Consider the following 24,854-nt stretch of genomic DNA (forward strand, 5'->3'; position numbering starts at 1 on the left):
AGAGTATTGAAAGCTCTGATGAAGTTTGTGTATTTTTTTTTTTTTTTTTTACTTTGTTCCTAGTAAGTTAACTATCTGGAATTTGCATTTTAGGTTGAAAAGATGTGGTTTTGAGTTTGATGTTGATTCCTTTATTTTATTGAGCAGAAATAATTATCAATAATTAATAATTAGAAATTCTGATTTTGATAATTGTTTTTGGCAATTTTATCTTCTTCACAATCCCCTATCATTTTCCTCTCCTCTCCTCTCCTCTCCTCTCCTCTCCTCTCCTCTCCTCTCCTCTCCTCTCCTCTCCTCTCCTCTCCTCTCCTCTCCTCTCCTCTCCTCTCCTCTCCTCTCCTCTCCTCTCCTCTCCTCTCCTCTCTTCTTCTCTCTTCCCTTCCACATTTTTCTTTCCCTCCCCTCTCTCCCTCCCTTTTATTTTTCTTAAATTTTGATGAGTTCCGTTGTGAGAACGAGTATTTGAAGAAGTCTTTAAAGAACTCTAAGAAGGATGCTGAATATTCTATGAATATTCAGTTTCTTGATTAAGCAACACCCATGAAAACTGTCACATTTAGCAGAGACGTTCCACACATTCTCTTACTATCTCATCAAAGTACTTGGTGTCCCTCGTGCTATTTTGACATGCATCCAGCTCAGCTGTACAGAGCAGGCTGCAGAAGTGGCTGGGCTGAGGCAGGCTAACGGAAACACTCATCCCATCATGACACAGCTTAGGAATTGTGAATGGGGCCGTGCACAAGTTCACCATGAGTGTGATTGTCACTGCCCTCCTCTAGCACAGCACAGCTCATAGTCAGAAGAGGGCTACGTGGACTAATTCTGCACTCCCACCAGTCTTATGTTAGTGAGACCTCATTACAAATCCTCACGGTGTTCTCTAGCGATTAAATAACAGCCCAGTTTGATATTTCTATGTAAAGCAAAGTATAAAGCTCTAGGTTTCCAATAACAGAAGTATTTCCATAGGTTGGAGGACATTGCCTGGCCCACCCTCCAAGATACCAGAAGCAGGTGATGTCAAGCACCTGCAGATAGCTAGGGGTATTAACTTTGGTGGTTTTGATTCTTTACAAGCTCAGACCAGCCACAGAGCCTATCTTGCATTGGCATGAGTTCTACATATGGACAGGAATACATAAGATCAGACCACAGCGTTCTTCAGGCTGGGAGACCAGGAAAAGTTTAAAAGTAGTGAAAACGTATGTAGTCTTTCTGGCATGCACCCGGGTCCTGCAGCCAAGGGATTTTCTTAGTCAGAGGCAGTGTCTTTGTGTTTAAAACCACTAATGAACCTTTTGCCATTGGATTTGTCTCATGGCTTTGTGAATCTTCGTCTTTTTTGACTTCTACAGCAGCTGGTGTGAACAACTTCTACAGGGTAACTCTACACTGTGTGGAAAGTGGCTCGCTTTGTTTCAGGCTTGCTTCTCTGTAATTTCTTTTGAAATTCCTCTGGTCATATGATCATTTTTTCCTTATGAGAAAAAGTGGACTACTCACTGTCCTCTCCGCTCTTGTGATTCTCTGGACTTCTGCTGACCTCCCTCTCTAATCTCCTCTCTGCTTAGAGGACCTGCTGTGCCTTCTCAGGAGTACCGATCAGCCACTGATGTTTATTGTCCCCTTTAGCACAGTGACAGGTATTGCTATCAAGAAAAAAAATCAAAATGACAGCAGTAACAACAAAAAACCTCTGAGAATTCTTTGATGCTGTGCGTAGAAAGTGAAATTCTATTTGCGTTCATGGTGCTCCATTGCAAAGCTGTGAGCATACAAAAATTCAGCTTCTGGGAAAGCTTCTAATGTCCTGTTTTTAGAACAGCTGATAGAGAGGAAAGGGAAAAAGAATGAAGAGAACAGCTACATAAAGAAGAATGCTAGAAGACACAAATTCCAGGAAGGGCTTATTCTTTTTTGGCCTGCTTGTTGAGACAAGTGGTAATGCAGAGTATAATGTACGGACTCCAGTAAATCATTCCTGTATGATAGGCTGTGATCAATGAGAATTTAATGAATTCATTTCAAAAACAAGTCAGAAAAGAAAAACAGTACTTGTTTGAAAGAGTGCTTTACTCAAATAAATTGAGTCAATAAATATGCTATTTGTCATGCAGAGTCCAGTTAAAGTCTTGTTTGCTAACAAAAATGCTGTCATCACAGAGCCTAATAGAAGCAAACTATCTGGAACTATCCACTATAAATAGACAAATGCCATCTGAAAGCAGAAAACAATTGCAGCTGAACAAAGAGTTGTACTCTGCACACACTGACAAATGCAATAGGGTGGCCCCCCTCAAAAGCTATGGTGTTGTTTATTACTTTGCTTATGTTCTGATTTCGTATCTGGTGATACGCCTAATAATAATAATAATTTAAAAATAATGTTTTTCTTCTGTGGAATGTGTTTTAATTGTTGCATAGTGAGGATTTCCTTTGCTAGAAGAAGCACACCACTTAAGTCACTATTGAATTTCAAAACACAGCTTCAGTGAACTTGAATGGATTTGTGCAGGCTGTTAGAACAAGGAAAAGCTTCATCCCTTTTCAAATAATCGTTTTACATTAATTTTCACAGTTATCCATGTTATTTAGTGCAGACTTCTTATTTTGCTGCATTTTTCACACTTGTATTCTGTTCCTATAAGTTGAAGAGATGTGGCACTTCTCACTCGTTTTTAGTCTGTTGGGGATTGGAAGTGTTAACTCCATCAACACAACATGGTTAAAGCTCGCAGCTCCGGGTTAGATGTTCATATTGATACTGGATACAGTCAGCCTGGTTTTCAGATATGATGAATAGGCAACAGGGGTTTCACAGCATCTTAGAAGTTTGAAGTGCTCTCATGAAGGTCCCAGGGCTTTGCTAGGCACATTTGGGCTTCCAGCATCCTGTGGATTGTAGGGCGTGGAGAAGAAGGAAATGCTCAGAAGTTCTGCCACACATCAGGAAGATGGTTATTTTCTATCCCAAAGGAAAATAAATGCTGAAAAATTGCATTGCAGAAGCCTAAGACAGAGATTATGAAGAACTTCTGCGTGATTTAAGAATCTGAACTTGACCTTTTGCTTTTTAAATTTGGAATAGAACAGCTGGGGCATTTTTAGAGTTTGCATCATGTGGCCCGAGATCGGTGGATTTAAATCTGCCCTGCAGTCATCTGCACATTGTTCATCCACTCCCAGAGCTGCATTCTCAAAAATGAGTTAGGAATCCAATCCCTGTGACTTTCAGTGAAACTCAAGCTTGTATGAATGTAAATTACTCTTTAGATATGACTGAGGCTCCCAAGTGACTTAAAAACTCATGAACAGTCCACAGTAATCAACAGAGTCTTTTTAGCTCTGATCACAGAGTGATTGCTAATTGAAATAACAGTTCAAATGTTTTGTTTTCCTTTATGTTCTACTGACCACATCAGAATAGATGAAGAGTTTCCTGGTAATCGATAACCTATAAGTTATTGCTTAGCGTGTTTGTTTTTCATTCTGATGGCTTAGTTCTTGCTCTGCTCCTGTCACAAACATTTGGTCCTTTTTGTTTCAGCTGTTTCCACTACTTGGAGAAAAGACCAGTATAGACAAAGCAGGATGAAAAGATGGCTGACTTCTTGTTACCACCGGGTACTAACAGCTTCCACCGGTTCACGCCCGAATCCTTGGCTGCTATTGAGAAGCGAATTGCAGAGAAGCTTGCGAGGAATGCGAAGCAGGAGTACAGAGAGCAGCTGGGCGAAGAGGAAAAACCTCAGCCTCAGTTTGATTTGCAAGCGTGCAAGAAGCTGCCTGATATCTATGGTACTGTTCCTCCAGAGCTTATTGGAGAGCCACTGGAGGACATTGACCCCTTCTACAATGATCGCAAGGTGAGCATCAGCAAGGCGCTCTGCTTCTTAGTGTTTGCTGAACCGTAGCATCTTTCTTTGTGTTAAGGGCTGTGGTTTTTATCTTCTTACAATCAGTAAAATTTTTTTTTTTCCAGATTTTTGGCATGAGTGGGTCTCCTGAAAAACATGTGAGCAGCACAAAGTGGGATAAAAATCATAATTAAAACCTGGGTGTTTTCAAGTGACACTGATTATGACACAGTCTAAAAGGGCAGGGCAGAGCAATAGCTGAAGGAAGCCAGAGGTTTTTATCTACTGTATCTTTCATCTTCGTGAGATTTGACTCTTCACAGATGTGTTGGCCTTTTGAGTCCCTTAATTGAACTTGGATATTGAGTCTTGGGTCTTAAGTAATGGGGCTAAGCTGCTTGAGTGTCATGCTAGTGCTCATCACAAGATGGGAAGCACCTCCATGACCATTCTGAAGGGCAGTGTTTTTTCTGCTGAGGAATAGTTTAACTCCATTTAAGATTATCAAAACAGAGCTGAAGGGATGCGTGAGTGGTTCATTCAGTGCTGGCACTTTGCAGAACAGTAAGCTTCATCCCAAAATGAGCATCTCCTGATGAAGTATCGTGTGTAGGGTGGACCAAAGACACAGCAGTGCAAACAGAATCTGTCAAAAGGCTGTTGACAGCAGAGCGGAGCTGGTTACTTACTACAGTTCATTCTCCTTTCCAAACATTTTGCAACATGGAGGATAAAATAAGACTTGGAACCTCAGAGTATTTTTAGGGGGAGCTTCATTTTCTTTCAGGTACTGATGTTCCTGGTTTTGGGCTAAGCTACTTCCTGTAAACAAAAGATTAATATGACCATGGTGATACTCCCATTAAAATGGTGTCAAACAACTACAGAATTAAAGTTAAATGGACAAAGAGAAAGACCTGGAAAAGCCAGAATTAACATACAGATATTTATGGCTCTGCTATCACCATGCACAAGCAGTGGGATACAGATTTGGAATTTTAGAATCACAGAGGTCGTTGTTTCAAGTGGGTGAGTTGCTTAAGAATTTATCTGCTGAGTGGTCTGATCCCTTCTCTGAGTGAATATTAGTCCTTCCAGGCACGAGTGGGCATTTTCAGAGCTATGTAATTGGGTCAGCATCCAGTTCATCTTTGCTTTGGATTTAAGATAACTCAGTATGCGTTTCCTGTCTCCATATTTATATGAACACAGTGACAGTGCCTCATTGCCTGGGCTAGATCCTCTTGTGGAGCTGTGCCTCATGAAATCTTAGAGTCATTAAGATTGGAAAAGAGCAGTAAGTTCATCTAGTCCAACCACCAGTCCATCACCACCATAGCTTCTTGAAAGATGAGTTGAGAAATGTTGACTGAGAGCAATAACCTGTGCAAGGTAGGGAAGATGGAGTAACAGCACAGCAGTATAGAAATGGCATAAAAGTCTCTCTAAAGCATTTTAGTCTCTATGCCATCATTAACAGTTGAAAAGCTAGTCCTATTATGGAGGTAGGACTAGGAAGAGGAAGTATGAAAGGATCCTGTAGGCAGTGAAGAAAACAACTTAATGGAGTGAAAAACAGTATGGGGATTTGGGATGGAGTGAGGAAGAGGTTTGGGATATTGGCAGGAGTTCTCTGGGAAAATGGGATGGTAAAAGCCTAATGTCAGTGCAAATACTGAATGTTCTTATTCTCTATTTTCTTTTCCAGACATTTGTAGTACTGAACAAAGGGAAGACAATATTTCGATTTAGTGCCACTCCTGCCTTGTATATACTTAGTCCTTTCCATCCAGTCAGAAGAGCAGCAATTAAAATTTTGGTACATTCATATCCTTTCTGATGATGTTCCTCCTAGTGTATTTTATAATAGTATTTTTTAAACACAGAAAGTGAGAAAGCAGTTGATTTAATTAAGTTGTTTTAGATCTTTCTGATGCATTTGTTTGTATACACAGAAAAACTTGATTTTTTCCCCCCTGTTATATTGCAATTTGAGCTACGACCGTGATTATATTATGGTACTGTGAGCCTCTCTTGAGAGTTTGAAGAGATTTAGTTTTAAAAGGTGTGCAGTGTCTGACCATGGTTGGGAGGGAGTCGGAAGATGGAAGGAAAGTGGTGCAATACCTGAGACAAGAAAGGAGCTGTGAGGCTGGAGCATGTCCAGGGAGATGTGCACTATGGAAGAGCTTTGCCACTGAGGGCTTAAGCAGTGTCTCCCATGAGACTCTGTGACCATATGCAGACAAAATTTAATCTTGAATTGCCTCAGAATAATTTTTTTCCTGAAAGAAAATATTTTCAAGCTTGTTTTGTTGTTTTGTTAGTTTTCTTTTTTTGTGCAACTTGCTACCCAGCTAGGAATGAGTAGAGTGCACTATAGAGTGACCCAATAGTGATAATTCAAAGACTGTACATGGTGATGTGATGACTGTGTGGCATTTCAGTGATGGAAATCCCACAGCTGCAATGCCCATGTCTGTCAGAGAGAACACTAAGCAAGTAGCCTTTTAGAATCATTCGTTTGTTATCAAATTTTGTGGAAAAAAGCAAGGGAATAAACCAGATTCCAGTGATCCATGCAGTAGGGAAAATATAAAAAGTGGGAATATAGGTGTTCAAGCAAGAAGAGAAATAGTTAAAGTGATACAATAGCAATATGACAACAGTAATTATATGCAAAATGAGTATGTGAAATCATCTAATGTGTCTTTACAGTTATGAAGGAAAAACATAGCATTCTGCAGAGGTATTTGTTTCTGGGTCAGCTTACAACAGTGCAGCAGACACTGCTGCATACCCAGAGCCCAACAGTGTTTACGAGGTACGGTTACACCAGCACAGCTTTGCTGAAGTTCTTGATTTCCACAGCTGCAGCTAAGAGAAGAATATGAAAACTGAGATTCTTAGAAAAGGTATGTCTAAATATTGGCTCCAGATCTGGAGGTTTGTTCTTTCTTCTCCCTTTCTTGCGCACAGCCCACGAAGCCACGAGGTCACAGGTGTGTGTAATACACAGAAATGGCACGTCCTTGGTAGCAGTCAGCCATAAGAGAAGTGTGCAAGAAATCCTTATCACATTTCTTCCAAGGACAAAGAGCACAAAGGAGTGAATTTCAAAGACCTATCAGGAGCAGAAATATGGGAGATAAAGAGTGTAACCTTTCAGGAGTGGAAGGCTGCAATCCTAACAGCCTTTTAGTTCCGGAAAGAGCCAGGTTATCACCTTGTGTTGATAATGTCAGACAATCCAGCTGCTCAGCTCTCAGCCAGCACAGGCAGGAGGCGGGAGCTTCAGTCCCAGCCTCTCAGTGCTGAGGTTCCTGCATTAGGCACTGTGTTGCTTTCTGTCAATAAAGGGCTGTTGAACCATCCTGAAGCACAAAGGGCAATTGGCTGAGCAGGAAGTCAATATCCCAGGCAGAAAGGAGCCTGAATCCGCAAGTACTCAAGCGAATAATATCACGGACATGAATCTGGGAACCAGATCTGTTGCCTTGCGTGAGTGTAATCAAGCAGTCTTTATTTCCCCTGGAGCAAGGCCAAAAAAGAGCATTAACAAATGGTACTCTGTCACGTAAGTGTCTGAAGCAACATCTTTAGTAGAGGCCATATTTCCTTTGCTTGTGACTGAATGTACCTCGAAGGCCAACAGTAGAACAGAAGAGAGAGGACAGAATAAGATCATCCTCTATAGAAGCTGTGGGGGGTCACATATCTTGGTTAAGTGGCTTTCTATGGAGTTCTTCCTCTGAGACTTCAGGCAGGATAGATCCTGTGCTGACTGCTCATCCATCCAAGCATAGTTACTCTTGTCATTCAGAAGCGTGCCCTTCCATGGGAAAGCATCCACAGGATAACAGCCTCCAGTAAAGTGAATCGCTTCAATTAACAGCATGGCCCTGAACCTCTTCCAGGTATTTCCCTTCCTCTTCAGACTCTGAGGTGCAGACAGATGCCCCAACAAGGCTCTGGCCCATTTCTGTCATAGAGGACATGGGTGGTGAAGGTCTGCATCCCTTTGGTTTATAGCAAATGCAAAATATAAGTAGTGGTTGAAAACTTTTTACCTTCTATTAGCTATTAGCATCTTTATTTACTAAGATTAAGTGGTAGCATTTCATTTATGCCTTATGCTTAAAAGGCTTCTCTTAGATGCTCTTGCCTGCAAGCCAAAGACAGCTTTGTGCTGTCCCTGGTTTCTCCAAGCAGTTTACTGTTCTGTATAAAAACATTGCAATTACTAGTTCCTGATTTTTCTAGGTATTACAGATAGTTGGTCTCAATTTGTCACTGATTCAGAATAGGTTTTAGGCCAAAATTACCTTCCTCAGTGTTAGAATTATGGATTCTGTCCCATCTAAAAAAGTCTCCTTTTAGAATTCATAATTTGTGTTCACATTTTGTGATTGCAGCCTTTCTTCTATCTGATTTTATACATTTTCCTTGGTAGTAGAAAATGAGACCTTGTGAAGCACCAATTATGTGTACTATTGATTGGAACTAACCTTTGGTTACTCATATTATATGTAATTTGGCAATGATTACTTAAAGAGACACCAATGTTCAGTCTGCTAATTAACTATTTCCATCATAATGAAGTCTAGAATAGAAGTACACAGTGTTTTGCTCAGTGTCTTTGTGCTGGAAGATAAAAGATATAACTTTTAGGAATTCTTTATGCAATCTGCATAAGATGTCATTCTGTAACTTCAGACTGGAAATAAATGTCAGGTTGAATTTATTGCAGAAAGGATCCTAACGTGTAGCTTACTATATTGGATTTGTGGTCCATAACAGAGTGTGCAACCCATGCACTCTTTTGGAGTGTGTTAGCTATGTGTATGATTCATGTCAGCTCATGGATCAGTGGGCTTTCAAATACTGGAAGTAATAGCAGCTGTAAGATAGGTGACAGACAATAGTGATAATACAGATTGCATCAATTTAATCTCCTTTACTTAGTCTTTTCTGAGTAGATAATGATCAACAACTTCTACTGTGTGAACAACTGCATTAGATTTCAGACAGGAATGCTAATTTTCCTTGTGTAGGGATTTCTGTGTTCACTTTCTAACGCAGCCTAAATTGAGTGGTTATAGAGAAATTTCTTTGCTTGGAATTGGAGGATAGTTCTTGTTTGGCATGGCCTGAAGATACCACTTTGCTATATTATTATTGTTTTCGTTGCTTTTCACTGTAGGTGATGCAGTGAGTGTAATACAGTGTATTCTAGGCCAGCTGCAATTTACAGCCTCATTGTGTTAACCAGGTAGATGATTCTCAGAGACACATCTCAAGCTGACTCAAGTAAATGAGTCTGGATATCATCCATCTTTCCAGTCCTTCAGCAGAATGTGTCAGCTCCATAAGTGGAAAATGTTTGTGAGATGAGCAGTCCCTCTGGGTTCAATTACTGCTCTCTGAATGGCACAGGGAACATGCAGATTGGTTACTACCAATTTAATGTCACAGTGCCTTATGGGGCCCTTTGGAAAACGTTCCACTCTGTACTCAGCAGAGATTTTGGGTCTGTGATAGAACAGTTCTGCTGTTCTCAGAAAACTACCACCGATGGGATTGGTAAATGGATAAAACAAGGAAACAAGTAAACTTTTCTTCTGAAGAAGTCAGAAGAAGTCTACATTTGGATAGAGCTATCCTTCTCTGAGAAGGGTCCCAGGCTGTTGACTGTGCACTGCAGGATGTTTAACTTCTGTCCACTTAAACTCATTCCTTAAACTTTCTCTCCAGGAGCATGGGATGTACTATTTATGCAGGAGAACCCCATCATATTTACAAAGAATAGCACGTGCTTTTAGCAGAGCAGTTCAGTGAACTATGTTTTGAATTTCAGGAATTTGATTTAGGGTGCTCGTCTTTGTATTTATGGCCTCAGCTTAGCTGTTAAGTGTACAGACTATACACAAGGGTTCATTCTAGCCTCCAGATAGGGAAGCTGGTTCCTCAGCTGAAACACTCAGCTTTGCAGAACAAGACTGTGTATTTGCCAATGAGGTTTGCTGACCAAGCCTTGAAATTAATGCTATGAAACTCTTATTAGGTTTTGGTGAAACGCATACTGATCGTGAGACCTCAAGCATGTTAGACAGATTAGAGAGTTTGGATTTATAGCTTTGCCTGCTGCCTGAGAAAAGTTTCAGGATGCAACGTAAGATCAGAATTTGCAGACAGGGGTTTTTCTGTATATGCTTACATGAGTCTAATCCTGCTTTTCATGCAAAGTTGTGCACCTACGCATTTTTGTCATCTGACCAGCACGGCTGTAAATTTGAGGTATTGTGTTTTCAGAACACGGCCGAGATGATGTGTTTGTTTACTCTGTAAAGCATGCTTAAAAGATATATGCAATGAAAAAAAACAGATAAGAATCATTCAGTTTTTCTGTGTTTCTGTAATTACTGTTTTTCTTTATGCAATAGGAAACAAATGTCTACAGTGATTTTTTAAAATGCTCGGAATTATCAGTGAGTTGTTGAGTCTTGTATGAAATGATAAAAATGTATGAAGTCTCTTAACAAATGCATTTTTTTTTCCTTAATTCACATATTTACATTGTTCAGTATGTTTATTATGTGCACTATTTTAACTAATTGTGTGTTCATGGCACAGTCAGAGACTCCATCATGGAATAAATATGTTGAGTAAGTATCCTGGCTGGCTTACAGCCATCCCATCCTTATCTTGTCCTTCCTCTTCTGTTTGTTACGTTCTTTTCCTCTTGTTTGCTGTTGTCTCATTCTTTCCAGTAACACTGACCATAGTATCTGTCCTGACAAAATGTTTTGCCAGGTGTTTCTTGCCTGTGAAAACTCCCTTAGTAAGTAAACTAACAATTTTCAGTCTTCCAAGCTCATACTTATTGCTAAATGCACCTGCTATGCTACACTGGAATGAAATCACGTATGATGAGAACTCCATTTGAAACTGGCCAGCCTTCCATGGTTCCTAGGCAAGAGGTTCAATGTTGAGCACATTAAAATAGGCTGATGGACTTTAATTATTTCAGAAAATACTTCCAGGACATAGTTCTGTCCTTCAACTCACACTGGAAACAAAAGTTTCTTTTGGACTGAGTGTATCATGAATAGCCTTCCCCTGTAATCATTGGTAGGTGTGCATTATGAGGTAACGCTTTTGTGAGTATTCCTCTCTTTTTAGCTTGTGAAATCATCAGAAAATAAAACAGCAAAGATGTCACTCAATGTTCTTTTTACTTTTCTTCTAAAGTGAATTTTAAAAGGGTTTAACGGGCTTCAGAAAGCCCATTTCATTTCTTTAAGTTGCTTTAAACTGTTCCTTTCAGAAAGAGATACCAGATGCACAAGCTAATCAACCTACAGTGCATTAAACAATTATTTTGGCTCATTGAACCAATCAGAACACACTTTTTATTTTTGACTGACATATGATAAACATGGCCATCTGCTGTTAGATAGCCTTGTGGTTGGTCTTTGCAGGGCTGTGAGGAGAGGCAGTACATGCCCTTATTTCAAGTTTCATAGAATCGTGCAGGGGACGTCTTCTAGGCCATAAATTACTAATTATAGGCAGCTCTGAACCAAATATTTCATCTGATCACACTAACATCCTAGTCCCAGGATGTTTCATGTATTTCTGTACAGTGTTTTTGTACCCTCAAGTATGTCTGTGACTTTCCTTTTCCCCTGATGTTGTCCTTATTGAAAAAAATGTCACACCATACCACGATAACAATGTATGTAGATGAAATATGACCATCTCATCCATATATGTCAAAATTTGGTCAGTGGATCTACAGCCAAGGATTTTGAAGTTTTGAAAGAAAATATCAGAGTGGTTGGTGTGTCTTCCTTATACAGGAAAATATGAATGATGTTATCAGTGGGTTGAGTAGGGCATGCAAGAGGAATAGAGCTGAAAAGCAAATGGAGTCATGCAGCATGGAGTAAATCCTTTTTCTTCCATGTTTCCCCTTTTGCTGTGTCCCCTCGTACCTCTCAGCTTTTCCTCTTCAAATTTAGAGAGTAAAATCAAAAAACGAGTCCTTTTGAGGAAGTTTTTTTCTCCTGCTCCAGAGGCTCACAGGGGATGCAGGAGTAATGCTGTGCAAATATTTGTCCTAGATCTGCCTTGAAAACAGAATAAATATTTTACATTTTTGAAAGAAAGAAAGAAAGAGAGAGAGAAAGAAAGAAGGAAGGAAAGAAAGAAAGAGAGAAAGGAAAGAAAGAAAGAGAGAGAGAGAGAGAGAGAAAACCAATTCAACTTACCCCCACTAAAAACTTTAAACAAACCCTGACTTGTATTGTTGAAGAAGCTGCTCAGTTGCTGGAGGACTTTGCCTGATCCGTTTAGAATTAGATGATGATTATACAATCAATTAAACCATCTGACATGCTGAATAAATACAAGTACTTTATCATTTTAATGAGCTTATGTACCGTTAAGTATATTTATTTTTTTACATGCGTTTTCTGCATGTATTACTGAATACACATGCTTAAAGAGACTCACAGGACTGACCTACATTTGTAAGGCGAGAATAAAACTAACAGCAATGAAGGGCTGGGTACAAGATACTGTGTAGGTGTGTGGTCATAAAGGAGGCGTGAGGAAGGTTTTACATGCACTGCTGCACAAAAGCAGTCCTGCTTATCTCCCTTTTAAGATGAAGCACACTGAGGTTTTACAGGATGTGTAACTAGCTGTGCTGTGTGACAGCAGGGCAGGAGGCCATCAGATTTGCCACTACTTGTACTTTTGCCCAGTTGCAAATCAAAGGAATATACAACTAAGAGGAAACATTTCCTGCTTTTGAATAATGCATTTCTTTTGTATATTACCACCTTTAATTGCTTACACTTTTTTTTCCCCACCAACTTCCAGGTCTTGTTTGTTTCTCTGTTTTTGTTTATGTGATGATACCATTGTAGCTACTGATGTTTAGGAATTAAACAGACAACTAAACAGAAAGCTCATGCCAGTGTTTCCAGTGGAAGTATTAAGGCTTATGAAATTTGTGTTCTGTGGGATTTAAAAAAAAAATTACATGTATATAGAGTTAGGGTTAGATATATAGCAGCCTCACAAGAACTCTGCTTTGGTATCGTCTACATCTTCATGTAGGGAAAAGGGGTTATCAGTGGTGGATGCTAAACATTTATTATTTTTATTGAAATAGGTCCTAGAATACCCCTTTGGGCTAGATATCTCAGATAGAAACATATTATTAAAAGAGCTGATGTGTGCCCTGAAGTACGTCTCTGTTGGTAGTTAGAGCCCTGAGTGGATATCGATCTGAGTGTTGTAAGTCAGATGTGTTACTTTCCTCCACAGAGAATTTGCTAAATATTATTACAAGTATAATCTTTATTTTGAAAGGTAAAATGTGTGTGCTTTACCTAATATCACCGTGAAGAGGTTGTCAGTAATAAACAACTTGTATTCAGGGGAAAAAAAACCCTTGTGTCTCTTCTACTGTCAAGCAGGTCAAAATTAGAACATGCAGTGTTGGGACAGGGGTTGGTTTCCTCGTTTCTAGTGATGACATTCTGCTGTTTAATTCTGAGAGATGATGTGATTTAAACAGATTGTGGAATTTTACAGGAAGGACACCACTTTTAGCTAAGAAAATGAAGGAGGCAACATTTTTTAAGTGCTGTCCTTCAAAACAGCCTGGGCGGGAAGAGATGAGAGGTATGAATGGAACAACCATCGTCCCTCAAATATGAGAAACAGCAAGGAATGCTGCATAATCCTTTCCTCTTTCATTGGCGACTGCAGGCAGAGCTTTGGAAGTCCCATAGCGCAGCTTATCAGCATAGTATTCATGCCTGACTTAACGAGTGAGAGTTCATCAAGGTACACCCTATGTTGAAACTTATCTTCATCCTCTGGCTGTCATGAGCGCTTTCCCATTTCTTACATGTTCCTTGGTCCACACATGCTTGCAGGCAGCCCCAGTGCTGCAGCCATGACCTACATGAGCAAACCCAACAAGGTGGGCAGGAGTGTCTCCTGTGACAAGGGCTGGGCCGCGCGTGCCTCCACCATCCCTTCTCTCAACTGCTTGTTAATGCTGTTGCTTATCTCGGACACTTTGTTCCCCAGGTACACTTTCACTGGCATTTACACTTTTGAGTCATTGATAAAAATATTGGCGAGAGGATTTTGCATGACAGAATTCACCTTCCTTCGAGATCCATGGAACTGGCTGGATTTCAGTGTTATTGTTATGGCGTAAGTAGCCCTCCTTTTTATTTTTTGAGACAGTGATGAGCAATAGATATATATTTTTAAGTTGTGTAGCTGTTGCTTTTTGTTTATTTTTGTTTTCACTGAAGTTTATTGAAAATGAGAAAATGCTGAAGTATTTTAAGATAGTCTTTGTTTTCCTGAGTGGTTTCAGAGCAAGATTTCCCAGTTCCATTCTGTCAATACACCAGACTACTTTGGGGAAATTGATTACATTTGAGTTGAACGCCTGCGCCCATGCTATTTGACTAGAAGCAAAATTGGAAAAAAAGGCTCAACTCAAACTTAGTTCAAACAGCAGAAAGGATCAGTGAAGTCAGTGGCGGTATGCCAGGATCAGGGCTAATATTCTTGGTAGTGTTCAGCAGAAGGAAAATATGAAGACTTGTAAAATCTATATAGACTTCATTGGGAAGACTCCCGTTTATTTCAGTAGGTCAGCCCAAGGCCACATCTTTGTATCTGTTGCTATATTACTATGGATTTGGCCAAACTGACATACGGCCATTGTGGTAAGTGTTTCAAAATATACAAGGCAGATAGGGAGGAGCTTTGGAATGTCAGCACACACTAGATATTTTTCTCAGCTAAACTTTTCCTCAAGCCGTGTAATTCTTCAGTATTTAGAGGCAGGACAGAACAATCCAAAATGTCACTTCTCCTCTGTCCTGTCCATCAGTATGTGAAGCAGGGAATTCCTATGCAGGGCTCTGAGTTTGTCATTACCTTCAGTGCATTGGTTTCCTGTATTCCAGAGGAAGAAGGCTTTTGACATTAAGGTAGAAATGAGCAGAGAGAAAAAGGGTAAGATGAGTAACAACTTGAAGCCTTGACAGTGTATCTGCTCTACCTCATCTCAGCTTGGGAGCAAGTTGGGTTATCATCCCAACCAGCTCTGCCAAAATCCACTGGGAGCATCTTGTTTTCTAAATTGAAATTTGTGTCTGAGCAGTCAGCGCAGACAAGATCTGGATATTTCTTTCAAGCTTATAGAACCGGAAAGAAACAATTTTAGATGAGAAAAGAAGGAATAGGAGTTTTGGTACAGAAAGTAAAGAATTTGAACTCACTATTTGCAACTGCTTCCTTGAGCCTATAGGCAGCAGTGAAAGAACTCATGGTGACTGCAATATGATCTTCATATGTACAATGAAACCTCCTTCCCAAGTACACTACAGATCGTGCAAAGCATTGGAATAATGTTCTCTATTCTGATAAGATTTACCCTTCATGTAAACCATGACTTGCAAGTGATTTAAAGTATGATTGAATTTAAAGTAAGGTTGTTATCTTTGCTTGTAGCTAGTGGTATTTCTGTATCTGGAAACAAAACCAGTATGGGATGGAGAGCCTGATAAAGGGCCATGAAATTTAGAGGGACGAAAGGCTTTTGATCTAACAGGAAATATGATTATTTCATTGATGGATGTTACAGGTGGAATGGCTATCAGGTCCTGTAGAGTTACTGCAGAATAAGTTCCTACCTCCTTATTTTTGGGACAGAAATAGCACAATTAGGCTCATAGAGAGTAGCTTTTAACAGCTTATTAGAGATTAGTGGTGCCAGAGGTTTTCACAGCTTTTCTCCCACCCTGTGCTAGCAGGCACAGCCATGCCTTCTGGGGCCATGGGTGGGTTTAGGAAAATTTAGGAGACTGCCCCTGATTTCATAACCGTTTATCAGACAAGCAAGGACTTTCTAGAACAGGAAAGGAATAGCTTGCTGTAGCTCTGGATTGGAAAACGCCCTGCCAAATTCTTAAAGACTATAAACAATTCCCTGGCTAACTGGAAAACTTGGAATGGGGATTCCAGCTGCTTCTTGCTCCCCATGGCAGAGACACTGAGCCGCTGCAATTTCATCCAAGAAACTGATAAAATCTCTATTAGTTGAGTATTGTGAACAGGCAGCAGAAGTATTTGTCTAATAACCTTATTAATGTGTTTGTACAAATCTCTGGTCTGCAAAGCCATACTCCCATGCCATTGTTTCTTCCCTAATTTTACACCCTTGCAAGCTGCAGAAGAGTCTGGGAAAGAAGTGGTGGGTACAACTGGGGAGGAATGGCCAGATAGGTAAATGCCAGACTCCCCTGTAAAACTATAAAGAGGAGAAGCAATACTGCGCTTCCAGAACGTAATGTAGGTTAGCAGATATGGAAAGGGTGCTTGTCCTCCTGCAGAGTCCTTTGCACAAAACTCACTTAAGCAGTCTTTGTCAGATAGCCAAGTGAGTTTTTATCCTTTGGCACATGAAAACAAACGCCTCAAAGAAGTAGAGTAGGTAAATGTAAATAGCCATACAAAAGGGTCCAGAAGATACAATGATGACTGTGGTTTTACTGCATACTCTTTTGGTGGAAATAATTTTGGAAACAGGGATAAAGTCAACTCATTCTATTGCTGACCATCTTGGGAGCATTTTGCTCTGCTGTTGTCTGGGTCTCCCTGATGTCCAAAATAGACACAACGGTGAATAGCTGGGATTGCTGTTTTAATCATAAATAGGCTTAGTAGGTTTTCAGTTATATTTATCCAAAAGTCTTCTTCCAGCAGCCATAGGGCATGGATTTGATGTACAAAATAAAGTAAAGTTTTAAGCTTCTCTTGAAACCAGCATCTGATTTAACACACAGTACAGCGCTGTACAATAAATAACCCAGTAGAAATATTTGCACTGATATTTCCCCATGTTGTTCTGTACGTACTTTGTGGAAGTCATTACTGAAAATTACTTAAGTACTCAAAGCTTTTATTTTGTATTTTTTAAGAGCAGCAAAGCAATTCTTAATGTTTCCTATAATGCAAAAAATCCTGGTTAAACTACGTGATAATAAAATCTTCATAGTATTTGTTTGCTGAACAGTCTGATAACAAATTTCAACCACAGTTTTAACAAATTGATGCCTGTTAGATTAGTTTAACAGTTCAAGAAACATTTGCTATAATGTGTGCTATGAAAAACCTGGGACAAACGGCATCAAAGAGCAGCCAGAAAAGCGGAGTCACCTCTCATTCGGATGCGTTCGCTCCTGCTATATGTGAATGCATTCTTCATTGAGACAAGTCTCATACTCTATTGTATAATTCCAAATAACTGTGACTTAATTCTACAGGTATGTAGGAGAATTTGTGAATGTAGGCAGTGTTTCACCTCTTCGGACTTTCAGGGTATTGAGAGCTTTAAAAACTATTTCAGTAATCCCAGGTAAGAAGCCTCGATCCTTCTGTTTTGGCTCTCAGCTACAAGTGATTCTTTCTCTGTCTCTCTTTGTCCCCTTGACTGTTGTTTTTTGCTGGTGTTTTGTCATTGTCTGTGTGTGACTTTCCCTTGTTACAGATACATAACTGAATTTGTGGACCTGGGCAATGTCTCAGCCTTGCGAACGTTCAGAGTACTGCGGGCGCTGAAAACAATCTCAGTCATTTCAGGTGAAAACCAGGTTAAACACTCCGGCTGCCATTAAAGCCTACATGCCATTTCCAGTAGTAATCACAGTCAATACAAGTGACTTAACCATAGATAACACTGATCAGGAAATGGAGGAATGTAGGGAATGTGACCTGTCAATAGAATACCTTTCTCCGATACGTTTCCCAATACCATTTCTGTGGGCAGAAGGAATTAGAGTGCTTCCAAAAGTACAGACCTCACTAAAAAGAGTGCTGCTGGAAGATGGGCTGCATGCAGTGGCTCGTGAATCGCAGACACAAAGTGCTCATTCATGAACTGTATGAGAATGGCAACAAAACTCTTTTAAAGTCTTCAGATATTGATTTTAAAAATGGAAGCTGAATGACCTCAAGGTGTGTATTTGTGTTTAAGAGCACATCCAAAGAGGAATCCAAATCTGTGCTATGAGCTTCAAGACTGCAAGCACAGATAGCCTGATTTGTCCTAGTGATTGTCCATTTGCTTGCGATAGAAACTGTGCTTGAATTTCAGACCTTGCATAGATCAGAAAAGTTCCACCATTAATTTTGGTGGATTCAACATTTCAGCATATTAAAGACCGTGATTCCAGCACAACTACCCTCAACACAATATAACAGTTTTCATACAGGTCTGGTAGTGAAAGAAGCTCTTTTTTTTCATTGCTTATGACTTATTTTACTTCTGTTTCTGAAAATAGTAGTTAATACTTTTTTGTTTAGTAATTTATGCAGTCCGGTAAGGACTAAACATGTGATGATAAATTCTTGCTGAGCATTATCTATGGACAGGTCTCATTCAGCCTCAGTGTTTAACATCTCCAACCTGCATGGCAAGGTAGAGAAGATAGCAAAAACCGTGCATGGTAGATCCTATTGGTGATAATCCTGAACAGATGCTGGCAATCACACATCAAAAATATGCATAGCATTGAGATTGCTCAGATTCTTGTGCACAGCTCTTTAGGATTAGAAAGGTTTGGCCATCTACTGTACTATGCACACCTGCATTATCATAGAATCATAGAATCATTAAGGTTGGAAGAGACCTCCAAGATATCTAGTCCAACCATCCAACTACTGTCAGTATTGCCCGCTGACCATGTCTTCAGTGCCACATCTCGATGGTTCTGGAACATCTCCAGTGACAGTGACTGCACCACCTCCCTGGGCAGTCTGTGCCATTGCATCACCAATCCTTCTGAGAAAAAATATTTCCTAATATCCAACCTGAACCTCCCCTGGCACAACTTGAGGCCATCCCCTCTCTTCCTATCAAAATGTCACTCATGTAAAATGAAGCAAATTCATACAAAAGCCATGGCATAAACATCCAGGGACTAATCACCAACACTCACAAGGAATATAAAGTGGATATGGGAATTCTGGAATTGAGAGATTAAAGAAATGTATGCATGGGTCCAGGCTTTACTACTTTTTAATGAAAGTATAGGTCAAAATTTAGCTTTTAAAGAATAAAGCTGAACAGCAAGTTGAGCAGTTTTGTAGATCATGTGGGATGGTAATCAGAAATAAAAGCAGTTTCCTACCTCCTACCTTTGCAGGAAGGATTTGAAGGCTAACTTAGAGGGACAGCCTTCTCCAGGGGATGCCTTTCACTTTCCATCTTGTCTCAGTCTTGTGCTTCTTCAGAGCAGAGCCTGTCAATTTTGCTGAGTTATATATATAGCGATTTTCTGATGTTCTGCATCTTGCTTTATATAAAGTGATAAACCATGGCTGTTTTTTGGTTGATGAGGAGAATAGAGATATTCAGAAAAGCTTTATTGTAAAGTTCACTAAAGCCCTTCAATGATAACGAATACAGAGTTTTCCATTCGTGGGTTAATAGGAAAAAAAAGATGAATATTATTTATTAGAATGATACATAGTAACTCACATTTTCTTGTTTTCTTCCTATGGAATTATTCTTTTAGGTACTGCATTTTTAGGTACTTGTAATTGAATTATTTGCTGACATGGCTGCATAATGATATGCAAATAAAATATCTGGCCCTAAATTTTATTGTCAAAATTACCTGTGCTGTGAGCATGTTTAAATTATAGATGTTGAGAGCTACAAATTGCTAAGGATCATTTAGCTGCCTGTAAAACAAGGATATGCTTTTTCTTTTTTTGTGTGTGTGATTTTTTTAATAGATAGTTTAAAGGAACCAGTTCAATTTTTGTTTTTTTGGTCAGACATGTTAAATATATGTCTAATATATGTCAATGTCTAAATATATGTCTAACAAAGAAATGTTGAGCATGATGCTGTGTTTACTTGGATTTCAATCTGATTTTTTGACAATGGCACAGGCTTATGCTAGAATGAAATATCATTCCACAGTGGGCCAAAAATGAAGAGATAATGAATGCTGATATCTTTCGTAAGATTTTTGAGTGCATCTGCTATAGAGAACAGAAAAGGTGGGCTTTTTTTCTTCTTTTATGTCTTCAGAGAGAAGCACTGAAATGTACTCACATTGCAAATATCTGAGCTTTTCCTCAATAAAATTGATCACCCTTCTCTATCAGGTAGTTACGTCTGCACAAACGTACTTGGGCTCAGCATGCTCAGTGAAATTGCTTACCAAAAGTAGCCAAGTCCTCCATGGTGTAAGGCTTCTGTCCAGCAAAGCACTTAGAGGCTGGTTTTCAAAGGCATTCTGCTTCACTTGAAATCAATGAGTTTCAGTATTGACTCCAGGGAGAGTCGACAAAGCTAACAATTAGTGCTTTTAAAAATCTCACTTATCTTTAATGCCTTGCTCTAAGTGCGCAAGCAGGCACAGGGACTTTTAGGGGATGTGCACTCATAGGATTTAAAGTGATCTCCCAAACTTTGAGTCCACTCCCCACAAGGCTGAGCTTAGCTCAACTCATTACTTTTACTTTTGCCCTAGGAGGAGGGTTCCATATCCAGATTCAGCAACCTAAATGTTAGCATCTAGCAGTAAGCTGTGCTTCCTGCTCTGTAGGCATCTGGGGCTACACCTGTTTGGTGTCCTGCTGGCATCTCCTGACCCCATTCAGCCTCACCCTGTCTTGGTGCATTACCAGTAGGAGATTGGGTCAGTGCCTTGCCCTCTGTGGCTGCCTTTAATATACCTGAGGACCTTCAAGGATCTCTCAGTTTTCCCTTTTCAGCACTAAGCACACCCATTTCATTCTGTTTTCCAGTTTCCCATGATATCAGGGGAGATGGGCTTTGTACAGTAGCTGGTAAGCTGTTTATCTAGACTCATTGCATAAAAATGTTCTTAATTTCTTCCTATAGTCCTTATGTTCAGGTTCTTAGAAATAGCAAACACTTTCTGCTTGGGAACATAAAACCTTTAACTCTCAGTGATTTTATTTATTAATTAGCATCTTGTTCATTGCCATGGCAACCAGATTCATTTATTTTCTTTCTACATAGAAGGATCAGCTACAGGACAACCCACTGAAGTTTCTTTCCCATTTGGCTCCCCCAACCAGTGTATCCAAATCCCAGTGTACTCAACAGGAACCTTTCCTGTGATTTGGAGGTCTCCAAATATTTCTCTGCATGCAAATCACCAATGTTTTTGTGATAATTAATAACTGAGGTAATTCAAGGACCTCAGGTATACCCTTCAGTGTCCCCTCAACAAGAGCCTCAAAATGGAGGTCATAGTGGACATCACTATTTTGTGAAGTGCCTGTATCCAGAGAAGCTCTTCTGCTCTTTCTAGAACAGTCGTGTACTTCACAAACATTTCACACAAAATGACAGGATACAGGCGAAAGGTGACCTCACAGAAAATTGGGCCAAGGCACTTTGGGGCCTGATCCAGCTCCCATTTGATTTAGTGTGAGTCTAAAGGCTATAAATAGTGCTGTGAATGTTATCCAGTACTTTACTGTTAGCCAGAACAGAGATTGGAGTGAAAGAATTAAGGCTGCGTGGAGGAGTCTGACCCTTGATCACTGCTTGAATCTCACTGAAGTCCCCCCACAGAAAGACAGATTTCATCCTTACGATGGGCAAATCACATGGCTCAGGAAGAAGCTACTAGAGAAATACATGACATATTTTCATCTTCCTTGGAGACTAGCCTGACAGTCACATTTTCATGCAGAGATGGTCTACAGAAACGCTGACAGCCTTTGAAGTTTGCCAGCGTGGTATTAAACTCTCTGCTGCTCCATGTGTCAGTGGCTAATGACAAAATATGTTCATCATGGCTGGTGGCAAAGGACGGTAATTGAGAGCAAGCTCTTCTCTCTGTATGTGTACATGACTCATGCAGACATGTACAAGGCACATGCACATCTTCAAGAGAAGAAGGCTAGGAGAAGGCAGTCATAGTGCCAGACACACTCTGGTTTTGTTTTTGCCTTTTCTCCCATTGATTTTCAGACTGTGCATGGAAGTGTCCGATGTTCTGTAGGTGATTGCCAACATCTGGTATGGATGTCATTATGCTAATACTTTCTCACATCTCAAAGGAGGAATGGATGGTGCTGTGAGATCTTGCCATTTCTCATTGTTCGGTGTTGCTTGCATTTTCTATGGTTTCTGATTTGCATTTGGAAACTGATTATTTGATTAACTTCTGAATGTATTAATTTCTACCAGTATTAACAGGAATGCTTGGGCCAAATCCTTCTTGCTTTCTGTAGGTGTCAGTCTGCCTGTACAGCCCTCATCCCACTGACTTTGAGTGCTTTGATGTTACTCATGTCACGCAAGCAGGATTTGGCCCAGAAGCGTGGGAAGAATTCAGTGATTCAGGAGACCACTGTGCTGATTACTCCAGTAAGAGTAATCCACAGCCCCATAGTCATTAACAGATGTAGACGTTACTCAGCTCTGGATCAGCTCCTCTGTTTTTGCTGCATGCTGCCTGGTTTGGTGTTTGACTTGCAAGAATTAAGTAAATGCCTTTAATGCCCCATAAATAGTATCATCTATAAAGCTACATTGCAGTGCTCTCGTTGGCAATATTTCAAAGGAGGATTATTTATCTAGAAGATTTAACAGCAATCTAAATTTGAGTGTATCTAGCATTGCTTATACAAAACATGGGGATTGATTCAGAGCAGTGTGGAACACCTGCAAGAGGTTCTGGTGTCCTTATTTCCCCTTTGCCCTTCAAAGGGCAGAAAGTTGAAATGAATGGTGATTTAAACACTTTTCTTAGCAGTGGATTGTGCCAAGTGACTTGATGGATGCTATTTAACTTTATGGGCAAATTTTCTTTTTAAAGAATGAGAAAATGACACAGTTAGACTGTAAGTATACAACTCCTGAAGTTATTTTCTTGGAAAGTTGCAACGAAGTTTCAGAAGGCAGAGTACAAGTTATTTTTAAGTGGTCTTTAATTACAGCAATTGTATTACTAAAGCATTCCCGAGCTGCTCAGAAGTCTATATGCTGTTTAAAAAAATAAAATTAAAAAAAAAAAATAAAGCAAAAAGCCCTCTTGTAAAGAAATTATTTGATATCTGCAAGGAATGAGCTTATAAAGCAAACAGCATAGGAATATTCTTCTGTTTGAAAACCCAGTAAGTAAACTGAGAAAAGCATGTTTCATGAAATTACCTTGAAATTAACAATAACCGGGTCTGCATTTGAAAACAGTCTGTCTTTACTGGTGACTAGTGTGTTGTAGATCTTGTTTCCCAATGTTATCCCTATTTACATTAGTTCTCCCATTGTCTTCGCTAATGTGAATAAGATTAATTAGTGTACTTGAGTGATACAAATGCAGGCCCCAAGCTGGTATTTGTATTACAAACAAACAAATGTACTGCAGGGATTTCACAGAGGGCACTGAAGTAAAAGAATTTGTGGTTTGGCCATTTTCCCTTTTTTAAAGCTCAGTTTGCGTTCAGATTTCCTGTTTCACCAGCTTCAGGGAAGAAGCATCTGTGTGTTTAAAGGACAGCTAACACTGAAAGTCACAGAGAAAATGTCATAATATTGGAGTATAAAAAAAAATAAAATTGTGTCTATACATTGTATTTCTTTTTCCCCACCCCGCTGTTTGTTTAATAGCAATCTGGTAGCTGGGTGTGAGACACAGGGGAGCCCTTCAGTATTGAGCTACAACTAAAACATAAAGTTTAGCCAAGTAATGTAGAGTAATGTAAAAGCTATGCTTTTCATTTACAAATCAAAATTGGTCATTAGAAATGAACTCAGAAAGTTCAGAGCTAACCTTTATCTGAATACCTATCTAGATACTTAATCTAGATACAGAACTGACTTCATCTTCAAAATCTGATTGTGACACGGAGTGCAGATCCCATGAATATCCAGCTTTTGCCTGATACTTGTACTACAATATATTTTGCCTTTTTTTTATACAGAGGAACTTTTGAGCCTTTTCCTTTTGTTCTTATGCCACAAACTATCCTTGAAGAAGTAAACAGAGAATTTAGTGATGATGTCTAGCCCCTCATAAGATTCAATCCCATTTGGCTGGAAGACCATTTTGTATTCATTAATGCCATTCATGGGTTAGCTTAGTGGCAATGCCTTATGCAGGACTTGCAGTATTTTAGGCTGCTGAATTCGGGGATATCTAGACTTGGGTTCCATTCTAGCAGCTTATCCTCCTTTAAGTATCTATGATTTCCCATTACTTTATCTACAGAATTTTAAGCAAGACCAAAAGTGCACTTTGCCTTCCTACATACCCTCAAGTACATTTTTTACATTATTTTAAATTATACAGCCTTCATTACTTCCGAACTCTTGGGGTGGAATTCCAGGGAACTGAGATTTAATGCGTATGTTCATATTCAGTGAGCAATTCTACTTGTTTCTGAGTATTGCCCAGGAGAATTCCTCATGTCTCCTCTTTGCATTTTCTATTTTTCCATTTAACTCAATTTCTTTTACTGCTGCCATACTAGTAACACTGATTATCAGAAGCACTGATTACTACTTACTGATTAAATACAAGTAGCAAAGAAACAACAAATCTGCTACCATTGAGCAGTTGGTATTAATGTCCAACTACAGGAGACACTCTATAGAAGGGTTTATAAGGTAGGTTTTGTTGTATTGATGTCATGTTCAACCAGCTCAGATAGTACTGATCTTCTTAACAAGCAAACAATACCCTTTGGGAAAACAGTATAATTACTTATATCTATATACTTACAGGATAATAATATGAATCTAGTGTTACAGGATGAAATAACACTGAAACAGAAGACAGTTTGTGTTACTAAAAACCTTTGGTGATTATAATAAGATGATTTATCTCCATTAGCGTATTATAAAATGATTAACTTTGCCCAGGTATTACTGAAATCTCAGGTTAT

General features: G+C 39.5%; 1 protein-coding gene across 4 annotated transcripts in view; it reads left to right on the top strand.

Annotated features, from left to right (window-relative positions):
- The window catches only part of LOC100543777 (sodium channel protein type 5 subunit alpha-like), a 202,847-nt gene that overhangs the window by 36,236 nt on the left and 141,757 nt on the right, over window positions 1-24,854 (top strand). For all 4 annotated transcript variants that reach the window (XM_085226971.1, XM_085226970.1, XM_085226972.1 and 1 more), the window contains exons 2-6: window positions 3,554-3,872; window positions 5,572-5,689; window positions 10,438-10,528; window positions 13,977-14,105; window positions 17,461-17,552. In XM_085226971.1, the coding sequence (XP_085083097.1) occupies window positions 3,606-3,872; window positions 5,572-5,689; window positions 10,438-10,528; window positions 13,977-14,105; window positions 17,461-17,552 (697 nt within the window). In that variant the 5' untranslated portion in view covers window positions 3,554-3,605. The remainder of the gene's footprint in view (window positions 1-3,553; window positions 3,873-5,571; window positions 5,690-10,437; window positions 10,529-13,976; window positions 14,106-17,460; window positions 17,553-24,854) is intronic.

This window comes from Meleagris gallopavo, chromosome 6 (genome assembly GCF_905368555.1).
Source record: "Meleagris gallopavo chromosome 6, MGAL_WU_HG_1.1, whole genome shotgun sequence".
Lineage (NCBI taxonomy): Eukaryota > Metazoa > Chordata > Aves > Galliformes > Phasianidae > Meleagris > Meleagris gallopavo.